We start from the raw sequence: 20,752 nt of genomic DNA, 5'->3' as shown, positions 1-20,752 counted from the left end.
GACTATCAGCTATTGGCAACACATTGTTTTTGGCAGCTGACGCATTCCGAACCTCATGGTTAGACGCTCCGTTTAGGTGCGCAGTGATAAGGGGTATCGATAACAATATATATCTAACATGGATTACCTTGTACTGTGACAGTCGTTCGGCGCTTATCTGGGCCGCAAACAACGCGAATTCGTTGGCCTAATCATAATGAAAGTTTTGTTTTGACAGCAGCAGCAGCAGCGGGCGTGTAGTCACTATCACCGGATTTCCAAAAATAGTTCTTCAACTTTTACCGCAATCTGCAATGCAAACGATGACGTCCGCGTTTGCTGTAAAATTCCCTGCTCAACGCTAAAAAAGTGATTCCTCCACAGATCGTGGGTTTATCATGCATGCTAATTAATCCTATGACGAACTGGGGAAAAAACAATAAAACCTCATAGAAAACGCGAGGAGCTTGATAATCATTGTACTTGTGCACCTGTCGCCGTCATCCAGTTATCATTTAATAACCAAGATGAGTGCCAGAAAAACAGAGAGAGCTGCTTAAATGATTATCACAAGTTTGCGGGTACAGTGTGTGCAATCTACATAATATTTTGCTCAAAAACTCACGCATTACAAGTAAATGTTAATTTGGAAGTCGTCATCCCATTTATGTAATAATGCATTGGCTTATAAATAGATTTTCATTCAAATTATAAAAAATGTTCCATTTAAAACATGGTTTAAGTAAGGGACACCACTGCGTATGAGCAATCTTAAGTGGGAGTATAAATAAAATAAAGCTCGGATGGTTCATCACATCATGCGAGCACTGTGCCTGTAATATTCTCTTTCCCTGCTGGCTAGTCCAACGTGTTTGCTATCACCATTATCACTCGAATTAGGCACAATCATCTAACGAATTCGTATGGCCCCTATGCTGAGTACTTGGAAAAGTAATGACTGGCTGGAGAAGTGAGCAGTGGAAGCGGTGGAGGCAGTAAACCAACGAATCGAATGAGTATTTGTGTGCACTTCCAGTACGCGATAATGCCATTCTTCAATTCCAGCCGAAGAAACCGAAAGCCGAGAGCCCAGCTGAGCGCCCGAAGAGAGTCTTCTGGAAGAGAGTCTATCTCGCCGGCGGCGGAGAATCGTCGCTCGTCGCTTGTTCGCCAGTCATTTCAGCAGTCACTTGTTTTTGAGTGCTGCTTGGAGTTGGTCGCTCGCCCGCTGCGCTCTTAGTGGTTTTGGCTAAGTTCACTTAGTTAGTGCCTCCGTTTAGCGGCGAAAAAGCTGGAAAAAAACGTATAAAATATATCGCGTTGTCGTCGCCGTCGTCGTCGCCGCTTTTGTATCTGTGTTTGTGAGTTCCGAAAAGATGAATACATATATATAAAAATACACACAAATAAACAAAAATATTATAAATGAAGAGTTGCTATTAAGTGAAATATATGCACAACAACTACTAAAGCTGGAGAACGGTTACTGTCGTTGCCATGGGACGAACGTGAAGCCTCAATTGTGTGTATTTACACACTCGGTGATCTGCGCTGCTCCTCTCACTCATTTGTGTGGTGGCAAAACAAAAAATAAAGTCGATAGAAAAACTAGAAAAAACCATAAACAAAAGCTGCTCGTTGTCCCACAGAAGCAGCAACAATCAAATTAATAACTTAAGTAACAGCATCGACACGAACGGCGGCAGTAGGAATTATAACAAGAAAAATCCTACAAGTTAATGGATATTTTTTTCCTCTAGATAAAAAGCAACACAAAAAGTCAACTGGCAAAATATCACGAATGGCGGTACATACAAATTTCAATTTGTCGCAGCCGGAAAACAAATTCACATACAGTTCAAACTCCATATTCGGAATTACCAAAGACCTTCACTTTATGTCACTTTATGTTCATAAGAAGTCGGTACAAGTCATTTTAATAAATATTTTAATAAAATTAAAACGAATACAATTACGAATTTTGGACACTTTGAACTTTATTGTTAATATAATATTTAATATTTTTAACAGAGCTTGAAAAAAGCCGTCTTAAAGCAAATTTGTTTGCACCAACTTTTTCTATAATTTTGCTAAAATTTAACTTTCTATTTTACAAAATTTTAAAAATATGAGCAGTTTGACTCTTGAATCCGACAATATATAAACATGTAGTAACGAGTTCGACTTACTGGGGCCCGACTGTACCCACTCGCTCACACACGTCACCGGCACACTCCCACTCACGCACACACCCACAAGCTCTGGAGATTTGCACAAGTGCAGAGGCACACAGACAGAAGAAAAGACAGAAGAAACAAAAGAGGAGTGAGCTCAAGAGATTTGTTGTTGCCAGCCTTGACTAGAAAAGTAAAGCCCGAAACTAAAGTAAAGTCTGTTAAATAATTACTCGGAAGTTGCACAACATTGTTTGATGGCAGCCACCGAAAAAAAAACAAGAAACATGTACTAAGAAATCTCGACAAAAGTTAATTGTTTCATAATTGCGAAGTGAATTCAGCTGATTACGGGACAGACAAAAACCAAAACGAACCAAAGCTAATTGCTATCAGTGAGTGCAGTGACCGTACTTAGTATATTTTATGTTCTTCGATGCAGGCGATCCAGTGTGAAAAGCAGAAAAACAGACGAGCCCACGGAAATGGATTACATTGTGAAGGCCTACAAGGATTGGAAACTGCATTCGCAGGTGAGAAACCTAGTTAATAATACTATTAGATAGAAAGGTAAACACTCAAGGCTACCTATGTAGGTGTCAGTCCCAATTACGAGTTCATAATTATGAAACAGGAAACTGGTAATCGACTTACAATTAGGGCGTATACAAATCACAGACGGAATTACAATCGTCCGGTGGCAAAGCGACTTACAAATTAATCCGAACAAAAGAGACAAAAAAGATAGGGGCAAAAATATCATGACACTCCATACTAAGTTATTATCTGCTAATTTGTGGTATTTGCTTAAAAAACTATTTGTTCTTACAATTTAACGGTCGAAGGAAAAGTGCGAAAATGCAAGGCAGCTAAAGTAGTTTTGTAAAATGTAATATTTCCTTGTCTCGATGTTGAACAACTCTAAAAGTTTAGAGCTCAAATTTTTGTATGGAACTCCCAACAATCGAGTCTTAACGGCTTTTGCCCCTTCAAAACGCTTTAGCCTGTGGCAATCGGCTGAGAGATGACGACAATATTGTGGCTTTCTTGCAGAAGTGAAGCCAACTTCTGTTGCCCCTTTTTTTTGCGATCATTAATATTTTTATTTTATTTGCACCTTTTTCTACATTTTCGATTCGCGAAAGACTGTGTGGAGTCACGGCAATAAGCGGTCGTTAGCTCTTGGCTTCAAGTTGTGGCTTTGGCCCGAAGTCTAAGCAAATGCAGGACAGTCGCGGTCAAGAAAATAGGTGATCTGCAAGAAATTCAACAGTTCAGCAAGCAGGTTAATATCACAAAGAACTATAGCAAGAAAATAAAGATAAATGTTGTACAAATAAAGCTAGATTCAGAGGTATATTTTAAGCTAGATCCTTATAGCAGCCAAGCCATCCATTAAATATTATATTATTACTTAAAAAATAAAACATATGCAACCATGCATATTGCTGGTTTCTATGACACGAGCCTATTATGTTGACCCCCATTGTATGTTATGTAGTATATAGTGGTATACCCCAAGCCAACACGACCACGATCGGCGATGAGAACTTGGCCTGGGAAGTGGGGGGAAGTGGAGGAAGTGGCTGTGAAGCCGGAGTGCTTAACCGCATTTAAGAAAGACCTGGCCAAAAGACACCCGGCAACAGCCAAACAAAATAATAAATTATTCTGCGAAACACGATCATGTCGAAATGGTTTCGCATTACCCGGGAAAAAAAGCGACTGGCTTTCTGAATGAGCGTTACTCTTTCGCTTCCTCGGGTTCTTTTCCACTTTATTTATTTATTTACTATTTTTGTATCTTTTCTGCTGGCTTTTGAGTGTGAGAATATGCTGTTTCTGTTGCAGCTGCGAATCGTGAAATCCGAATTCGAATCCGAATCCCAATCCGAGTGCCACCAAAGTGTGCTAAGATCGTGGCCAGCGAACCAAGGCGATGAGTAAGCCAGCAACGAGTACATCTGGCCAAAAGCAAAGCCAAAAGCAGCTACAGCCACCAACTTATGCGGCTCCCCGCTTGAATTGCAAATGGCCAATGAGTGTGTGCGAGTGTGGAAAAATAGCCATGCAGCACAGCCAGTGCACTCGAAAAAATAACTGCCTAATTAAAGGGAAAAAATTTTAATTTATCTAAAAATTGCTTAACCTAGAATTGCATTTTTTTAAACAGATTAAAGTCAACGAAAGTGGCGTGTTCTTTAAATATTCAGTGACGTATTTTGCAATATTTTAGAAGGGGTGTGAATAAGCAGAAACTGAATTTTATTGCTACATTATCGAAACTGGTTACCAATTCAACGTATCATTTTAAACATTCCAAAATAGATAATGCTTAAGTTAAGATATTTTAAATTAATTTAAATGCAGATCATATTTTCTCTCCGTGCTGAAAGCGAGAACAACAAGTTGAAGCGAGCACAAAATGCATTTTATACGCCGACTGCAGCCGCTAATTGGGCCAATGCACATTGCACAAAGTATAAAGTTAATTCTTGCTTGGCGTCGCATTCCGCTTGGTGTTCTAAAAATATCCTTAACCTTGCAACCAGATCCTCCAGCTGAAAGGGTGCAATGCACCGCATTCGATTGCCGAAGATGGCCATCTCAGACATTCCCTTGGAAATTCCGGCCAAAAGAGCCATCCAACTTTGTCCTTCGCCATTGAAATAGACATGCGATAGGCCAAACATACATGGCATGTATTTCACTGGCGACTGGCCCACTTACGAGTACATTTGAATACAGGTGTATCTTCGCCTGATTGCGACCATGTTGGCCAGCTGTGGGTGGCGTTTTTTTGGCCTTCGACAATCAGCTAACTGCTCCGCACCTGCAGCGAACCGAAAGTCCCTCCGATTTGGTAATGATTCGCATGCGGGCGGGCCAACAAAGCGAGGTTGGCCTGTTACTCACGGTTGTTGTTTGCCGATAACTTTAGGTATAATTAAGTTCAACACGAATTTGAGTCACGCGCAAAAGTTTAGGCTGCCACTTGGTACCCATTACACCATATATAATTGTATAGTACACCATTTTGTGGTTTAGTTCTATAAATATAGTTAAAAATTACGAGCTAAGCTACTGTTTCTACTTGGTAATCAGTATGCAGTTGCGCTTCTTTCAAATCTTTTTTTTATTGCTGTCACATGCTTGTTTTTATTTGTTAATTTCTTTATTTCTGCTTGGTAAAAACATTGTCAAAGGAAAGCTGTTTTTTGTATTTTAAGCTCGAGCAGAATTTATGGTTTTGCATGCTAACAAATTTACAGTCTAGTCCATAAATATGTTACGTTTAACTTTCAGCCTTTCAGCCCTATATATTTGCTACCATATTGGTAAATACAGGGTTTTTTATTGGTTGCAAATAAAGAAGTCACGAAAACGAATTAGTAAAGCTTCCGCATATATAGAGCAATATTTTCATAGGGGTTTCCAAGTTAAAATGGGAAACATCACACTTTGAATGACACCCCATGGTACCTAAAAAAAATCACAAAAAATTCTCTTGGCTTTTCAAGATGTTTTTTAATGCGTGAAATCCCAAGCATCTTCTCGGGAATGCCAGTGAGTCGCCTTAAAAAATCTTTACCATTCTCGAAAATAATAATTATATCGAAGTTTTGCTTCCTGTTGCACAATGTGATTGAAAGATTTAAAGACTGGTTTTCGTTGTGGTTTTTCATTCTGCTGATTCTGATTGTTTGGTTTTTTCTGTGTAGACTATTTGCGAGATTACGGGCTGTCTATATTTAAGTTTTTGTCTGACTTAGCGGTTGCTACCGGTTCGAAGTGCTTATAAATAAAGTGCCAATCTCAGAAATTCAGCGATTGATATGCGTTATTGTTTTGATTGTGAGCTGCTAGCTGGTCTTATAAAAACGAAAAATCAGCATAAAAATGGGAAAAACAATTCCGAATAAAGATAAGTGGGCTTTTTTATGAAGTACAAATAGACAGAATTTAAAGGGCTTTTTTGTGTGGGCCATTAGCTTATTTTGGCCTTGACTTTCACACAGAAGTCTTATCAGAATTCGAACGTGCTGATCGAACGATTTACCGCACCAAGATGTCAAATTCCAAAAACCCAGAAAAAATTTCCTTGTTCGTGCATAGCCTGGCGTACCTACATATATGTGTATATATATATCTTCGATCGCACCTTATATTGATCATAAACGAAGGCTGCACCCTCTTCTACGAACAAAGGCGGCAATCTTATCAGCAAATAATTTGTCATACCAAAGCAAAACAAAATCACCCAGTTTTTAAACCATACATTTTGAGCAAATCCAAGGCAAGCACTGCACAATAAGAACTCAAGTAGCTGTAGACATATAATTAATAATTTAATAAATCATATTGATAGTCATTTGATGGCTGCCCACATGCTTTTTAATGACCCACAACCGTAGTGTATATATGGGTATTATGAAAGCCAGCGGACGATCAATCACACGCTTAAGTGCAACGTCATTAGGAAATAAAACAACGTTTATAGAGATTGATAATTTGAAGGGTTTCCACTTCGCCATTTGTCTAGCTTCAGCTATTGTTTTATATATTTTAAGAACTTAAAAGTATTTACTGCTTCGTTTTTGTCGCACTGCCAATTAGGTTTTTAGCCGCAAATATATTTCACAAGAAACTCGCTTATTTCACTGAGTTCTAGTGAACACACAAATCCCCACATAGCTAATATTCCCCAATAGTTACGAGATACCCTTTGCCCAATCATTAGTTTCTTCGCTAAATATTTTACATATCATAAAATGTCACGTTGATGGAACATGCACGTAGCACTGGCAATTAAACTTTGCCCTTGAAATGTTCAAATAACAGGTGCTAAAACAACTTGTCTGTGCGATTTACTTGTGTGCTCAATTGAAAGAACTAGAACCTGCGAAGGAACAGAAACCCATCCATTTAATTTATCGCTAAGTATAAATAAACTAAACGAAAAGACCACTTAAGACCCGGGACACTTGACTTATGGAGCTCTAGGCATTCATATGCGGGTTATACAAGCGTTTCATTGATATCGCCGCAGACAACTTGAGCTGTATGTTTTTAAAGTATTTAAAAGTCAGTTGTTCGATGGGGATTTAACCTGTAATTCCCACCCAACCAACCGATAAGACAAAAAGCGTGAGGTTGCTGCTCCAAAAGGATGCAAATTTTGTGGCATTTGAGTCAAGGTTGGATTGAGTACGTCTAAGTACCCTGATTGATCCACCAACAAACACCACATTGTTTACTAGCTGGCTTAGAAAATGTATTGTGAATCATCTTGACTATACTATCACTATATGTACGATTTTAGGTCGAGGTCTGTTTAACTTAGATACTGTTTATGCCCGGACAGAACGAAAGTTATTTATCATTTCTAGTCCATAAATCGTATTATCTAATTATTTGTACTATTTGTACTTATACCAACCACACAACTTCAACTTTGCACAGCCTGAATCATCTGCATAGGCCATAGATATGGCTAGTCAATATTTTATTTGGAATGTCCAAGAGAATCCAGCAGAGATCACGTGAAGAAACCTCTTTGTTTGGCTTTATCGAGACCATGGGACGAGTATTTCCCATACATCAACAATGCGAGCAGCACTGAGCTCCAGATATCTGAGTATATATCTGGAACTTCTTACTTCTCAGTCACGTACCGCGCATACAAATTGTTTTGGTTGTCTGCTCCCGATTCGTACCGTTTGCTGTTTATCAATTTGCAATTCCCAATTTTGGTGGCTTTAATTAATACTAAAGATAGTGCACGACTGGCCAGGCGTTTTTACTTACATAGTTATGTTCAACCTTCGGTTATGCACAATTCCATAAATTTGAAAAACAAAAACAGAGCTGCTAGCGCGATTGAAAGGCAGCAAATTGAAATAGATTACGAACGATATGGTTGAATTTATGAGTGACTGAGCCGCATTAGCCGCATAATTTATGGCTCTGATTATGGGCCATTCGGGCCCACGAAAAGTGGACCAACGTGGCTCAAAGTCTTGACCTTCGTCAGCGGTAGGTTCTTTGAACGTAGACGATAATTTACCATCAAGCGATGAACTCGCCTCGAATTCATACAAATTAGTGACTCACAAAGTGAAGAAGCGCCAGTCGAGCATGTCTGATGTCTCAATGTGCGGGCTTAAACCACCTCCCCCCTCCCCCTCTGTTAGAGCCAAAGTGCCAAAAAGCATTTAACATTCATTTCTGCGCCAATAAACGCGCACAATAACAATAAGGCAATAACATACAGTACGATCATGTCTCAGAAACAGCTCGTGTGCTGATCATTAATCAGGTGTTTTGTTTATTGTGCTCGGAATGGACAATGGTGAGAGCTTTCTCCGCAGGCAACAGATTTCCAGATCACAGTCAGTCATTCAGTCAGTCAGTCATGCCAAATGCTACCTGCACACAAATTCTGATTCGTACACCACGGCGTATGCGTATTGTATTTCGATCTCGACTAGAACGAGTGACGCAGCGCACAAGCGCATGTCAATGACCTTTCGTCACTCGCTGGATCAACTAGATATATAGAATATATAGTGTAACTGTATAACTATAGAAAACTATAGAGGGAGAGCACAAATAGCAGGAACTTAGAAGTGTGCGTTTCTTATCTGCGAAGCTTATCTGCAAAATATTTGCCAAACATAAATAAATGGCGACCAATACAGAGTAAAAGCAACACTGGCAGTAGGGTCACCATGTTTCTTTTTAAAAATCAAATGATAGCTGACATATTCTAAGGCTATATTAATAAATGTTACAAACAATAAATTTATGGAAAATCCAACAAACCTATTTTGCTGTGTTTTTACACTAAGATATATGAGACAAAAAAACCATTTAATTTTTGCAGAATTTGAATCATTGTGGTTCTTACTGATTTGAAAAAAGGTAAAAACACAAACAGCGGAAGTAACACCGCTGTGAAAGCAAATAAAATGGCGCAAAAGACGTACAAGCCACATTTGAACAAAAAAGCATGGTAATGTGTACTAACAGCTTGTTGTTGACCTTAAACGCGCTCGGTTCCACGTCGATTATGGCCAAAGCCCGCAATGCAAATATGCGGTAGTCATTGTGCCGGAGCAGTGCAATAATGCAGCGATATTGCGCATACAATGTTCAGCTACCATTAATGAATAAAGTCACATGTTAATTATCGGCAGTGGTACGTCGTCCACCGGCACCGCACTAATTTCAATATTTGCAGCAGCTGTTGGTGCTGGGATAAAATACAGAAAAATAACAAAACCCACTGGCGACCTGCTTTGTTCAAACAGGTTCGAACCGATTGACTGGCTAAATATATGCAATACATTTAAAGACGTTTACGCCGACGATCACGTGAAAAAATTATCCACCGTAGGCGGAGAAACACCAACAAACTGAAAAGTTAATAACGTCTGGATTTTGTTTGAGACAAAGCAAAATCAAATAAAAGTGATCCAACTGCTCTCCATTTTAAATGCGCGCCAATTTGTTGAGTCAGGGTGGCAGCGCCATCTTCACAAGATTGTAACTAAATTTATTTAAGTGTTTTTTCTTTCCTTTGTAATTTGCATTTAGTAAGCCTAAGTAACTTATTTCATTAAAACAGCCCAATGTTTATTAAAAAGCGTTTAAGTAGTTACTGGTTCCTAATTTAGAATATTAAAGTACCAACGTAGGCCCAGTTGATTATTTCAAATTTCCCGCCAAGCTAAGACAATCTGGCAACGCGGTGAAGGTGAAAGTGTTCCCATTGGCTTTGTCAATGGGAACAGGAACTCACATCCCATTAAGAGCACTTCCCCATCTGGTAGCACTGCAGCACGTAGTAAACAAAAAATCACAATTGGATCGAAAAATCGCAAATTGCCATAATACAGAGCACTCGCGTGTGCAAATATTAGCGCAATTCGTTGGCAGACTGCGCGGTGGAAGGTAGAAACGCCACCCCACCCCACCCACTCCCACTCTCTCCGTCGCGCCGTCTCGCTCGCTCTGTTTTGAAAGGCCTGCCATGGGTGTGTGCGCGTGTGTGTGAGTTGGGGGCTCTGCGGCGGAGTAACTGTAACAGTTGCAGCTGCAGTTGCAGTTACCGTTGCAAAGGAGCGGCGTTCGGGTGAGTGCGCCGCATAATTAATTATTGCGGAAATTAGTCGCTTTTCACTTTATTCCCAACACTGCTTTTAAAATCAGTTTCTGTGTAACAAAATTACAATTACATACATTTGTATGTGTACGTGTTGGGACTGTGCCTGTGTGCGTTGCGTGTTGGCCATGACATCACTACAATAAATATAATACATTAATATAACAAGCAAACATCTGAATCGAATCGTTCTGAAATCCATTGCAGTTTCAAGAGATCGTCCCCGACATGGATGACTCGGAATTCATGTTCAACGAGAAGCAATCGATCCGGGACTCCGGGCGCACCCTCAAGCGCTACGGGAGCACCTGCTGCAACAGCCTCCGGAACAATGAGACCCTCATCCGGCACATCGTCGAGAAGACGGACACGCTGCAGGGCATCGCCCTCAAGTACGGCTGCACGGTGAGTCAATCCTCGCGAGAAGTCATCATGAACCGCAGTCCACATTCCATAACAGTGCACCATAGCGACATTATTGGGAAGCTCCAAGAGTGCATGAGGTGGCTACCACTTCCTGGTAGATGGTTGTGTATATATCTACTCCAGTGCATCTTAACAACTTGGAGGTGCTACTAGCCTTATATGGTAGTTGTACGGAATTCCCATACAATGCCAATTGTTGCATATTTAATGGTCGTATTGACACGTGGGGCAGAAGCTCCAACAGTGCACAAGTTCTGTTTTTTAGTGTCAACTCACGGATGCTCATACCTCCCTTTATTATTGACATCTAATCTTCATGGAATAATCAGCTTTCATTGAAAATGACAATCATTTATACAGCCCTTCATGCCAGTTTATGGATTTTCATCTTCCAAATGTATCTTTCTATCGATTTGTAAATGTCAAATATGCAAATTTACCATTTATTCCCATTGAAACAAACCTTTAGCCATGTACTATATACTTAATTGCAACTCAAAATAGGTGTATCAACAACAAAAGCCACTGCTGACACGCTAACCCTTTGAATGCTAAATGTCAGCTGCTTCATTTGAATTTATTGATCTTAGAATGCAGCCTTTGCACTTTTATAATTCAAAAAATGCAGGCCAGAATGGATTCTTGCAGTTACTGCTATTCCCCCCAAACCCACTGAAGTCACCAGTTGTTTCCCACTATATAGTTCCTTTGAAACTTTGAATCTTAACCAAATCATTTCATCACTTCCATTGATTTCTTACCCCCTTGAGGAAGCTTTACGAGTGCTGCCAGCACGCGAGCCCTCTGCATTTTAAATGTCAACTCCCTGGGATTTGAATGTATTGATTCAATAATGGCCATGTTGCCCCGGGTAACTTCCATCTGCCCCAACACCATGCCACTTGGTGCCTTCTTGGAATTTACGACCGTACCCACACCTTTCCAAAGTTGCGGGGGATGTGATAAGTCGTCTAGTGACTTGGACAAACACTAGATAGCGACATGTGAGAAGGGACAAGTATCTAGCATTTAGTCTGGATCTTTATCAGTCTCGTTATCGCAGTGGACCTGTGGAAAATGCTGCAGCCTCATATTTAGACACCCTCTCGCGACTTGACAGATTGCTGCATATGATTTATGTCCACAATGAGAGCTCGATTGTTCAGTTAGCACTGGGCTAATATTTGCCTAAAGCCGGATTAAGTTTATTGACTCGACAGATCTGAGACGTCGCTGTAAGCTACAAGCCAAAACAGAAAAAAATCGTTGCATGCCACTTGACCCGATTGGCCATATATGCGTCTAAGCGGGCTCATCCATCCGTCGATCAATCTCATCCATCAATCATGTGTCAGCGCTTCAATTGCGCGTAATTGATGAGCTCCACCAGCTTATAAATATATCACGTGTATTGTATTTCAGACGGAGCAAATAAGACGGGCCAACCGCCTCTTCGCCTCGGACAGCCTGTTCCTGCGTCAGTTTCTCCTGGTTCCAGTGGAGAAGAACTCACCGTACTATCCCCAGGTGCCTGGCGATTCAATAGCCGCCTTCGATGCCGTGCTGGCCACGCCACCGGGCACTCCGGATGCCAATGGACAGCGGGAGGCGCACAACAATGCCAATAATCTGAGCCAGAGCAACAAGAGCTTCATGAAGAGCAACGACATCAGCAGCAGCAGTAGCAGCAGCAGCAGCAGTGGGAGCAGCAGCAGCTGCAACACAAGTGGCACCGGCCCCATTTCCGGAGGATCGCGTTCCGGCGGCAACCAACAGCAGCAGCAACAGCCCCCACAACGTCCCTACTCCATTGCCGGGGAGCTGCTGGTGGTGCAGGCCGGCGACGAGGATCCATCGATGATGCACGGCCACGGTGGTTGCAGCGGCAAGCAGAGCAAGAGCCTGGACTCTGTGGCCGCAATGACGCCCGAGGAGGAGAACAGGAAATGCATGAACGACTTCCTCAACAAGATAGACAACACCATTTCCGAGTCGCGCAAATATGTGGAGCGCTCCAAGGAGTAAGTAGTTCCCCCAATCAGTAATCTTCAGTTCAGGTCATTCAGCTGTCAATATTGGTATTTTAATCAATTACCATAATCATAATTTTATTAGCTGACAAGCCAATAGATTTTGGAAGTGATAGGCGATAAAGTGATGAATGAGTCGCTAGCTTGTAGAATTCTATCTACATAAACTAATGCTATCAATTGTTTCCACCTTCCAGCCTGGTCAGCAGTCAGAGTGATGCGGACATCTGCATCAGTGCCACCGCCGACGTTTTCCCGCAGCGCCGCCATCCGCTGAACAACTCCTACAAGACCAACAACAACGACCGTCCGTCGCAGTATCAGCGCCACAGCTCGACGGGCAGCGGGAACTCCTCGGACACGGCGCACCTGCTGAACACGACGCAGACGCGACGAGTCCAGAATTCGCTGAAGCGGCTGGAGAAGCAGCAGGACGACTTCTTTGAGTTGTAGCGTCCGTCTGCGGGACGCAATCTAGCCTAATTACGCAGAGAGTTAATTTTACAATTCGTTTTTAATTGCCGCGCATTGGGGAGATGACTTAGGTCAGCATGTTACATCACACGGAAATGCCGCACTCTAAATGTAATATAAATAATGATATCTATCGACAAATATGTGCGATACCTTACCTATACGATTAAACATTAATGTAATTGAGCTAAAACCTAAACTAAACTATATACCTAAACTAAGCGCTGCGCTATGTAAACCTGTAGTACGATGACAAGGCAGTTCTGTACCCCCATTTTGATCTTGTGTCAGCCCTGTATAATTGCCGCCAATTTGCTTGCAAGACCCGATCTGACCCGCATCCGCAAACAGATCCGGAAGCCTTATGTCCTCCTGTCCGCCCTCCTGCCCCCCATTATGTTTACTTTTTGTATGACTCTAGCTTTAATCACACTGTGTATAATTTAGTTATGAGAATTATTAATGTTAATTGTATATAGTCGCCAGAAAACACAACAATCCAACTGGACTGCTCTGACCGCTAAAACACGAAATTGGCCAACTGTTGACGTGTAATTTTAATTTATTTTTTAGCTTTCCAAAGTATTAAACCCCAAACGTTCTATATAAAACCGTAACCTCAATTGTTAAACAAGCATCCACCACAAAACAATAAATACACCAATATATAAATGTATATCCCAAAAACCTCAATATCGAACTGCACTCATATCGAGCCAAGTCATGTTGTACGTGAGAATGTTTTTTAAAATAAAGTGAGAATTGTGTTGGAACAAATGTTGTGTCTTTATTTATGAGTGAACCTGCGAATGGCTTCCGACTGCCCAAAAACCATATAGCTTTTCCATGAAAGCGACGGTTGGCCACGTTAGGAAAGTTCACGTGTTTGGTTGCCAGGACAACGTAGCCGGGCCAAACAAAGAAAACCGAAAGGATAGTTAACCACATTTCAATTGAGAACGTTTGGCAAAGATGTCGGAAAAAGATCTGGATGCCATTATTTTGGAAACCCAAAAGGTTTTGGGCAAGTACATCAAGAAGCCACCGCTCACGGAGAAGCTGCTGAAGAAGCCGCCATTCCGATTTCTAATGGATGTCTTTAGTAACGTAAGTGGTTGGAAATCCCTCACCCCTATTGAAATATTGAATGTTGAGCCTCATATGTGGACAGTTTATTAAGCAAAGTGGCACGTTTGATGGTTTATACACGCCGGAAGAGCAAATTTTCGAGAATATAACCAGTCGGGAGGATAAGATGCGATTTCTACAGAAGATGATCGATGCAACTAGTGAGTTTGGTTTACAATGGGGGTTCTCTAAATAAATTTACAAGGTATTTGCTTTCGCAGAACTAACAACCAAACTGGATCTCAAAGTACGCACTTCAAAAATAGTTGCTGGCCAGGAGCCGGAGCTCACCAATGAGCTACTCCAGGCGATGGCCAGTGTGGCGGAAAAGAACTTGGCGTGGGACAGCATTGTGGACCAGGTGGTGATTTCCCACAGCAAAACACCACTGACGCTTACCAAGCCACCGAAGGAAACTAAAAATGCAAGCAAGAATCCCTCACCCGCCAGCAAGGATGAGGATTCAAAGCGACGCAAGGAGAAACGTATATCGCCTCAAGAGCAGAAGCTACGCAAGGCCAAAGAACAAGCGTCCCGATCTACTCCTCCCACGGAGAAGGATAAAGCATCCCAGAAGAAGTCCAAGGCACCCAAGGATGACTCCAATTTAAGTCGACAAAGCTCAAAGCAAAAGAGTCCGTCGCCAGTTAAGCAGAAATCCAAAGCCAAGCTGCAGCCTTCAACAGAGAGCGATAATCCCAGCCTGTCTATGTCGCCAGTGGATGGAGGATCAAGCAAGCCTCCTGCAACCGAAAGTGCTCCAAGCAAACCAGAGCCGGAAACGGTAAGAAACATAAGTTCAGTTCTTTTAAAATGAGAAATCCATAAGTTATCCTTATACCCAAACAGGTTCCTCCGTTAAAAGAGAAGGAGGCAGTGGTGGGACCTGTCCAGGAATCCCCATCTGCTCCACCAGCTGAGCCTGAGAGTCGCAAATCCTCCAGCAGAAGTCGCCGTTCTAGTGGCAGCCATAGGCAACCGGAACCCAATTCCAGTCCCAATGAGAGCCAATCCCAGCCAGTGGTGCAGTCGTCAGAAACCAGCTCTCCACCGGAGACCAACAGCGGCGAAGCGAAGCGGGAGGTTCCTCTCGCCAGAGAGAACTCTAAGGAAGCGAATCAACGGCCCAGAACCTCACTTAGACCTCCATCCGCTCGACCCGCCTCCGCACGACCCGGAGCTCCACGGCGGCGAAATGTGGAGATCGTGCTACAGCCAAACGATCAGATCAAAATGTCGGGCATAAATGTAAAGCTTGAAACCTTTGGGGACTTGGACGACGACGGAGAGAACCTGGTGATCATAGAAGATTCCGCTGCACATGACATTGTAGAAGGTGGCGATGACGAACCAGCATTGGAAGGACAGCTCGATGCCCAGGGACGATTGGTGCAGCAGATCTTGGAAACGCAAAAGGAACTGGTCAATCAAGGTGCCGAAGTGGAACCGCCTCCAGCACAGGCAGGCCGACAAACTTCTGCCCGCCAGGTGAACGACGTACGCGACGTAGTCCAAAAGCTCACCAAGTCGATAGGTCCGCTGGGAAAACTACTGGACTGCATACCCGAGGATTTCGATGCAATGCAGCTGGAGCTCACGATGTGGCGCGACACCTACACGCAGGCCTCCACGGAACTAAAAAGGGAGCAGAGTCTCACGGCATCTGCCACGGAGCCGCTCCAGCATCAGTTGCAGCAAATCCAAGCCAGCATTGCGGAGTACCGGGAGCTCATCGACGAGAGTCGCCACAAGATCTTGCAAAACAACGCCCGTATTCTGAAGTTGATGATGGAACAGTAAGCATGTGAAATAAATAAGTATTGTTAAAAATTCAAACAAAATCTACCGAAAATATTAAATTTGTATATTTTATATTCAATAAGAGTTCTATAAAAATAGCCATGCGTATATTGCTTGGTAACATCATTCAATTCAAAAATATATAAAATCTATATAATAATATCAAAATATCTTTGATATGTAATATGTTGGTTTGTTTGTTTTTGGGTGATTTGTCAATGCGCAAGGTGTCTGAATATTTAAACGACAGTTTCTGTTTTAAGGTCACTTGGTGTTTGTACCAAAACCAACGATCTTAAAAATACAAGTTTTGTAAAAATCATCAACGATCTTAACTTTTCAATCCCTAAAACATAGTTTTCGTGCAGTAATTGTACGCATGCATAAAGAGCTGGAAAATCAAGCTTTCTCTTTTTCGACTACAGGTTTTTTCTTATTTTCTCGGAGTTTCTCTTCTGAGTTATCCTTATCCACACCTTTCCCCATGATCTCCTTCTTTTCAGATTTGGCCGAAACTTCCTTCTTTTCCGGTTTCTCTTTGATATCATTTTTTTTAGTTTCGCCTGTAACCGACACCCCTTCTTCATCACCTGAATGTGACTCATTGTCTTCATTGTCTTTGCCCAATCCACCTTCGTCCTGATCCTCATCTCCCAGTACATACTCGATCACATCGTCGATGGGGAAATTATTGAGCAGCGACTTGATGGAATCGTTGTGAATGACCACGGTAAAGAGCAGTTTGCAGTACTCTCGCATGCGGCTACCGTAGTCAAGCTCGGCGTAGTTTTCGCCACCTATGGTCAGGTCGTAGCCACAGTTCTCGATCACTTTGCAGAGCACCGTCTCCTCAGGGGCATTGGGCCAGCCGTATTTCTTTAGGATCGGTGGATCCACTAGCATGTCAATAAGTTTACCCACATTCTCTTTGAGCTTTATGTCCTCCTCAGTTAGAATTTCGCCACTGAAGTCATCCTCGCTACACGACTCTTCCAGGTTATCGGCAATGGCAGCGGCCAGACTGGCGGCCAGGGATTTACGCTGCTCCTTCTTGACCACCGGCGAGACCTGCGCCTCCTCCTTCTTCGCCTCGGGCTTAACAGCAGCCTCATCCGTCAGCTGCTCTCCCTCGATGGCCCCGTCCAGAGGCAGAATTGTGTATGTTTCGTTTTCTAGGGTAATCGTCTGGGCCGCGCCATCGCCTTCGTCCACCAGGAATTCACGCACCACAACGCCATTGCCGTCCGTTTGGCTGGAAATTAACGAGCCCGCCGATGTGTTTAACGCCACTGGTACAACCTCCTCCGATTCGATATCCTTCTTTGCACGCTTTGATGTATGCGGCTCAACGCCAAAAATGTCATCCGGATCGCATTCGTGCACGGTGCGTATGTGCCGTCGCAGGGTATCGCTGCTGTCAAAGTTCTTATCGCAAATGGCGCAATCCGTGCGTTCCATAATTTTGACGGACGAGCGCATTGATGCCCGCTGTTGTTTCGCTACAAGGGGTAGGATTAAATGGATTAAAGCCTTGATTATTGCCAATTGTCAATTCCAACTTACGGCTGTGTTTTCCCTCGTCCATGTGCTCCTTGAGCAAGGCTGGAGTGCGGAAATTACGCTTGCACTCGGCGCAAGAGAAGACGGGGCGTTTTGTGCGAGAATGGGTCTTCACATGGCGCTCAAGTCTGCAAAATAATATTGCAATAAGTATGGCTAACAGAAAAAAAAGGGTCCTTTAATATCTTACTGTTTCTCTGTTTTGAATTTTTCGTCGCACTGCTCGCAGGGAAAGGGGCGAATGTGGGTTTTGGAATGGGTGCGCAGCTGGGTGGCCTGGATAAAACTCTTGCCACATTCATCACACTTGTGCGGACGCTCTCCAGTGTGCCGTTTCATGTGTCGATTGAGCACTTCCTTCACGGCAAATGCTTGGTTGCACTTAAAGGAAAGAAGATACCGCATTGTTACAAAAGGTAAAATAGAGAGTTACGGAAGTTTTAAGACTAACCACAGTGCAACTGTACGGTTTCTCGCCAGTGTGATAGCGTCGATGCTTTTTAAGAGCCACCAATGCAGAGAACTTCTTGTCGCAAAGATCGCAGTCAAATGGTTTCTCACCCGTATGAGTGCGTATGTGGATGCTGTGGAAATATACAAAGCATTACTTCATGTATGTTAAAATCAAGTAGCAAACCTACTTGAGCGTGGACAGGCTGTAGAAACAATTCTTGCACGTGTGGCACATATACTCCGGCTTTTTAACCACCTGTGTGCCCAAATGCTGCTTCAAATGCGATCGCAGGTTGTCCAGGCGATAAAAGACGCGATCGCACACCTTGCAGCTCATGGTATCGGTCTCGTTCGATGAGCACGATGAGTACTTCTGGTGGCGCTTCAAGTGATACGAGCGGGTGAAGTCCTTGCCGCAGATCTTGCATGCATACGGCTTGCCACGTGACTTGTGCTGTTCCTCGTGGAGCGCCAACAAGGCCTCGCTGCGCAAATTGGCGTTGCAAATGGAGCAAGGAAAATCGCTGAACTCGGAGTGGGTGATGAAGATGTGGCGTTCGTAACTGGTCTGTGTCTTAAACGACTTGGGGCAATCGGGACAGTTAATGTGACCCAGCTAAAAAGGAAAATATGCGTAAGTTATGCTAACTCCTTTACGTATTAATCATTATGACTTACATGGAAGGTGTCGTAACTTTCGCTGCAACAGAAGCAGATGTCCTTCTTCTCCATCACTACGGCATCCTTCTCGATCTTCTCCAGGTTCTTAAGCATGTCGGCTTTGCGCAAATGATACCCGCTGTCATAGCGACAGAACTCCAGATGCTTTTTCAGACTCTGAACGCGACGGAAGGTCTTGTAGCACTTGCCGCACACGTGCTCCACGATCTCCTTGATCTTTGTCTGGCCAGAGTTGCCCTTGCCTGAGGAGTCTTCACCGTCCTCATCCCCATCCTCACCTAGATCCTCGTCGTCCTCGGTGACAACGATCTCCTGGCCGTTGTTGCTTTCTATTCTACCCGGAACTACTTCCTCATCATCTGCTAGAATAAAATCAATGGTGTCATCTTCTTCGGTAACCACGGTAACCGTGGTGTCCGCCTTGGTATTTTCTGATTTCACAGCCTGAAGTACATAGTGCTCCATTTTCTTTTTTTTACTGGGAGAGGCCTTCATCTTGGCAGTTTCTACGGCTGTCACGGTAGCACTGGGTGTCTTTTTCTCATTCAGAATCTTTACAGTGGAGGCAGCCGGAGCTGAGCTCTTGGTGGCTCCTCGTTTCTCAGTTTTCGGAGTGCCCAGTATTTCTTCATTGAGTATTTTGATGCGCGATCCAGAGACACTGCCACGCTTCTCCTGCTTGTTGGAGGGAGTTCTTGATGTGGTAGTAGTAGTGCTTGCCTCCGAATCATCACCAGCTCCCACGTCATTCAAGAGCTTCATCCTGGTGGCGGGACGCTTATCCTTAGGCGGCGAAATGTTCTCCACACCCAGCAGCTTGCCCTTTTTTTCCTTGCCCTCCTTGGAGGCACTCATGTTGGTGATACCAGCCTGCAATTAAGATCGATTGGGTGATAATTCAGGATCAGGATCACCAGTGCCCGCTTTAGTCTACTTTTAGGCACGTGCTTTATTGAACATCACATTTTGCCAGCGTCACCAACACACGCCCAAAAGCAGCTAAGAAAAAATGGCGTCGCGCTGTTCGATCTTTGCGATCGATCGGCCTTGGTGTGAGCGAGACAACACTATCTGCGCCTGACGCACAGAAAACGCAACAAGTTTTCTTCTGAAATAAAATTGTATTTCAAAGGGGTAGCAAATAATTCTAATACACTCGCAAATCCGTAGCATACTTTTCAAATATTTAAAGCTATTTTGCGCCGACGAAGGACCTGGAGGATCGGTTTTAACCACTTATTTTGCTGATTAGAAGTGCACTTTTCTGCTCCGCAGCGAAAGAAAGTGGAGTGGCTGCCATCGCCGATAACGAGCGTAAAATTATCAAGTCACTAGCTAAGTTATTTGCTTCACAAGCATGTCCTTATATCACGGAATGCGTTCCTTAAAGGGTTTTGACCGCATTTCCGATAATAAATCACAATTTACCTAATTTTATGCTTTAAATTCCAACACGACAAGCGTTTGTGTATGAAAATTCAGTGTGACCGTCGGCTGTAGGTTGGAAAATACCATTTGTTACAACAATCCATTGGAAAATAATCTGAACATGCCGCCATGAAAAGTACAAAGATTTTTCCCTGGTTTTGATTCTTCTGGCTTGTAAATTTGTAATAATTCCAACATAAATTAAAAATATGTAGCCGATGTCCGGTTTAATATTATATTTACTTTTTATTTGATAACTTTATAAGCATAGATTTATGCTTCTATATAGAACATTTTGCTATTTATTTATAATTTCAGAAGAAGGCCACCGCAGCCATTCTTCGGTAAGATAATTATCAGGTTTCAGATTGTATAAAAAAATAATTTCATAGAATAAAAAAAAAATGCATTCTTTAATATGTAATTTGATAAAATAAATAATTAATTTTTAA

At 42.7% G+C, this 20,752-nt stretch overlaps 3 protein-coding genes across 4 annotated transcripts; 2 read left to right on the top strand and 1 right to left on the bottom strand.

Annotated features, from left to right (window-relative positions):
- The first annotated feature begins 1,164 nt into the window (after window positions 1-1,164).
- On the top strand, window positions 1,165-14,027 carry LOC6606414 (histone-lysine N-methyltransferase, H3 lysine-79 specific). 2 transcript variants are annotated; one of them, XM_002031182.2, is made up of 5 exons: window positions 1,165-1,340; window positions 2,596-2,686; window positions 10,528-10,725; window positions 12,169-12,767; window positions 12,974-14,027. In XM_002031182.2, the coding sequence occupies exons 2-5, from the start codon at window positions 2,639-2,641 to the stop codon at window positions 13,227-13,229; spliced, it is 1,101 nt and encodes a 366-aa protein (XP_002031218.1). In that variant the 5' UTR covers window positions 1,165-1,340; window positions 2,596-2,638; the 3' UTR covers window positions 13,230-14,027. The 2 variants fall into 2 exon arrangements, with proteins under 2 accessions (XP_002031218.1, XP_032576214.1); XM_032720323.1 differs by lacking the exons at window positions 1,165-1,340; window positions 2,596-2,686 and adding an exon at window positions 10,032-10,290.
- Window positions 14,028-14,127: 100 nt separating this feature from the next.
- LOC6606413 (TRAF3-interacting protein 1) lies at window positions 14,128-16,252 on the top strand. The gene is made up of 4 exons (XM_002031181.2): window positions 14,128-14,357; window positions 14,422-14,539; window positions 14,600-15,162; window positions 15,228-16,252. Exons 1-4 carry the CDS (start codon window positions 14,223-14,225, stop codon window positions 16,176-16,178), a joined length of 1,767 nt encoding a protein of 588 aa, XP_002031217.1. The 5' UTR covers window positions 14,128-14,222; the 3' UTR covers window positions 16,179-16,252.
- LOC6606412 (protein suppressor of hairy wing) lies at window positions 16,222-20,380 on the bottom strand. The gene is made up of 7 exons (XM_032720322.1): window positions 20,301-20,380; window positions 18,870-19,742; window positions 18,380-18,807; window positions 18,190-18,322; window positions 17,929-18,119; window positions 17,742-17,866; window positions 16,222-17,677 (listed from the first exon to the last, which is right to left on the bottom strand). Exons 2-7 carry the CDS (start codon window positions 19,725-19,727, stop codon window positions 16,578-16,580), a joined length of 2,835 nt encoding a protein of 944 aa, XP_032576213.1. The 5' UTR covers window positions 19,728-19,742; window positions 20,301-20,380; the 3' UTR covers window positions 16,222-16,577.
- Between the last annotated feature and the right edge of the window lie 372 nt (window positions 20,381-20,752).

Source organism: Drosophila sechellia, chromosome 3R (assembly GCF_004382195.2).
Source record: "Drosophila sechellia strain sech25 chromosome 3R, ASM438219v1, whole genome shotgun sequence".
NCBI lineage: Eukaryota > Metazoa > Arthropoda > Insecta > Diptera > Drosophilidae > Drosophila > Drosophila sechellia.
Note: the sequence above shows the minus strand (reverse complement) of the source record. Positions and strands in the feature narration are given on the sequence as shown.

What these genes read in the sequence shown, in the direction of transcription:
- LOC6606414 (XM_002031182.2), top strand. Translation starts at nt 2,639, where the DNA reads ATGGATTACATTGTGAAGGCCTACAAGGATTGGAAACTGCATTCGCAG. An exon ending in CCCTCAAGTACGGCTGCACG is followed by an intron (nt 10,726 to 12,168) that starts GTGAGTCAATCC and finishes ATTGTATTTCAG; the next exon opens with ACGGAGCAAATAAGACGGGC. An exon ending in TATGTGGAGCGCTCCAAGGA is followed by an intron (nt 12,768 to 12,973) that starts GTAAGTAGTTCC and finishes TCCACCTTCCAG; the next exon opens with CCTGGTCAGCAGTCAGAGTG.
- LOC6606413 (XM_002031181.2), top strand. Translation starts at nt 14,223, where the DNA reads ATGTCGGAAAAAGATCTGGATGCCATTATTTTGGAAACCCAAAAGGTT. An exon ending in TAATGGATGTCTTTAGTAAC is followed by an intron (nt 14,358 to 14,421) that starts GTAAGTGGTTGG and finishes ATATGTGGACAG; the next exon opens with TTTATTAAGCAAAGTGGCAC. An exon ending in GAAGATGATCGATGCAACTA is followed by an intron (nt 14,540 to 14,599) that starts GTGAGTTTGGTT and finishes TTGCTTTCGCAG; the next exon opens with AACTAACAACCAAACTGGAT.
- LOC6606412 (XM_032720322.1), bottom strand. Translation starts at nt 19,727, where the DNA reads ATGAGTGCCTCCAAGGAGGGCAAGGAAAAAAAGGGCAAGCTGCTGGGT. An exon ending in TACAGCCTGTCCACGCTCAA is followed by an intron (nt 18,323 to 18,379) that starts GTAGGTTTGCTA and finishes ATATTTCCACAG; the next exon opens with CATCCACATACGCACTCATA. An exon ending in AACCGTACAGTTGCACTGTG is followed by an intron (nt 18,120 to 18,189) that starts GTTAGTCTTAAA and finishes CTTTCCTTTAAG; the next exon opens with TGCAACCAAGCATTTGCCGT.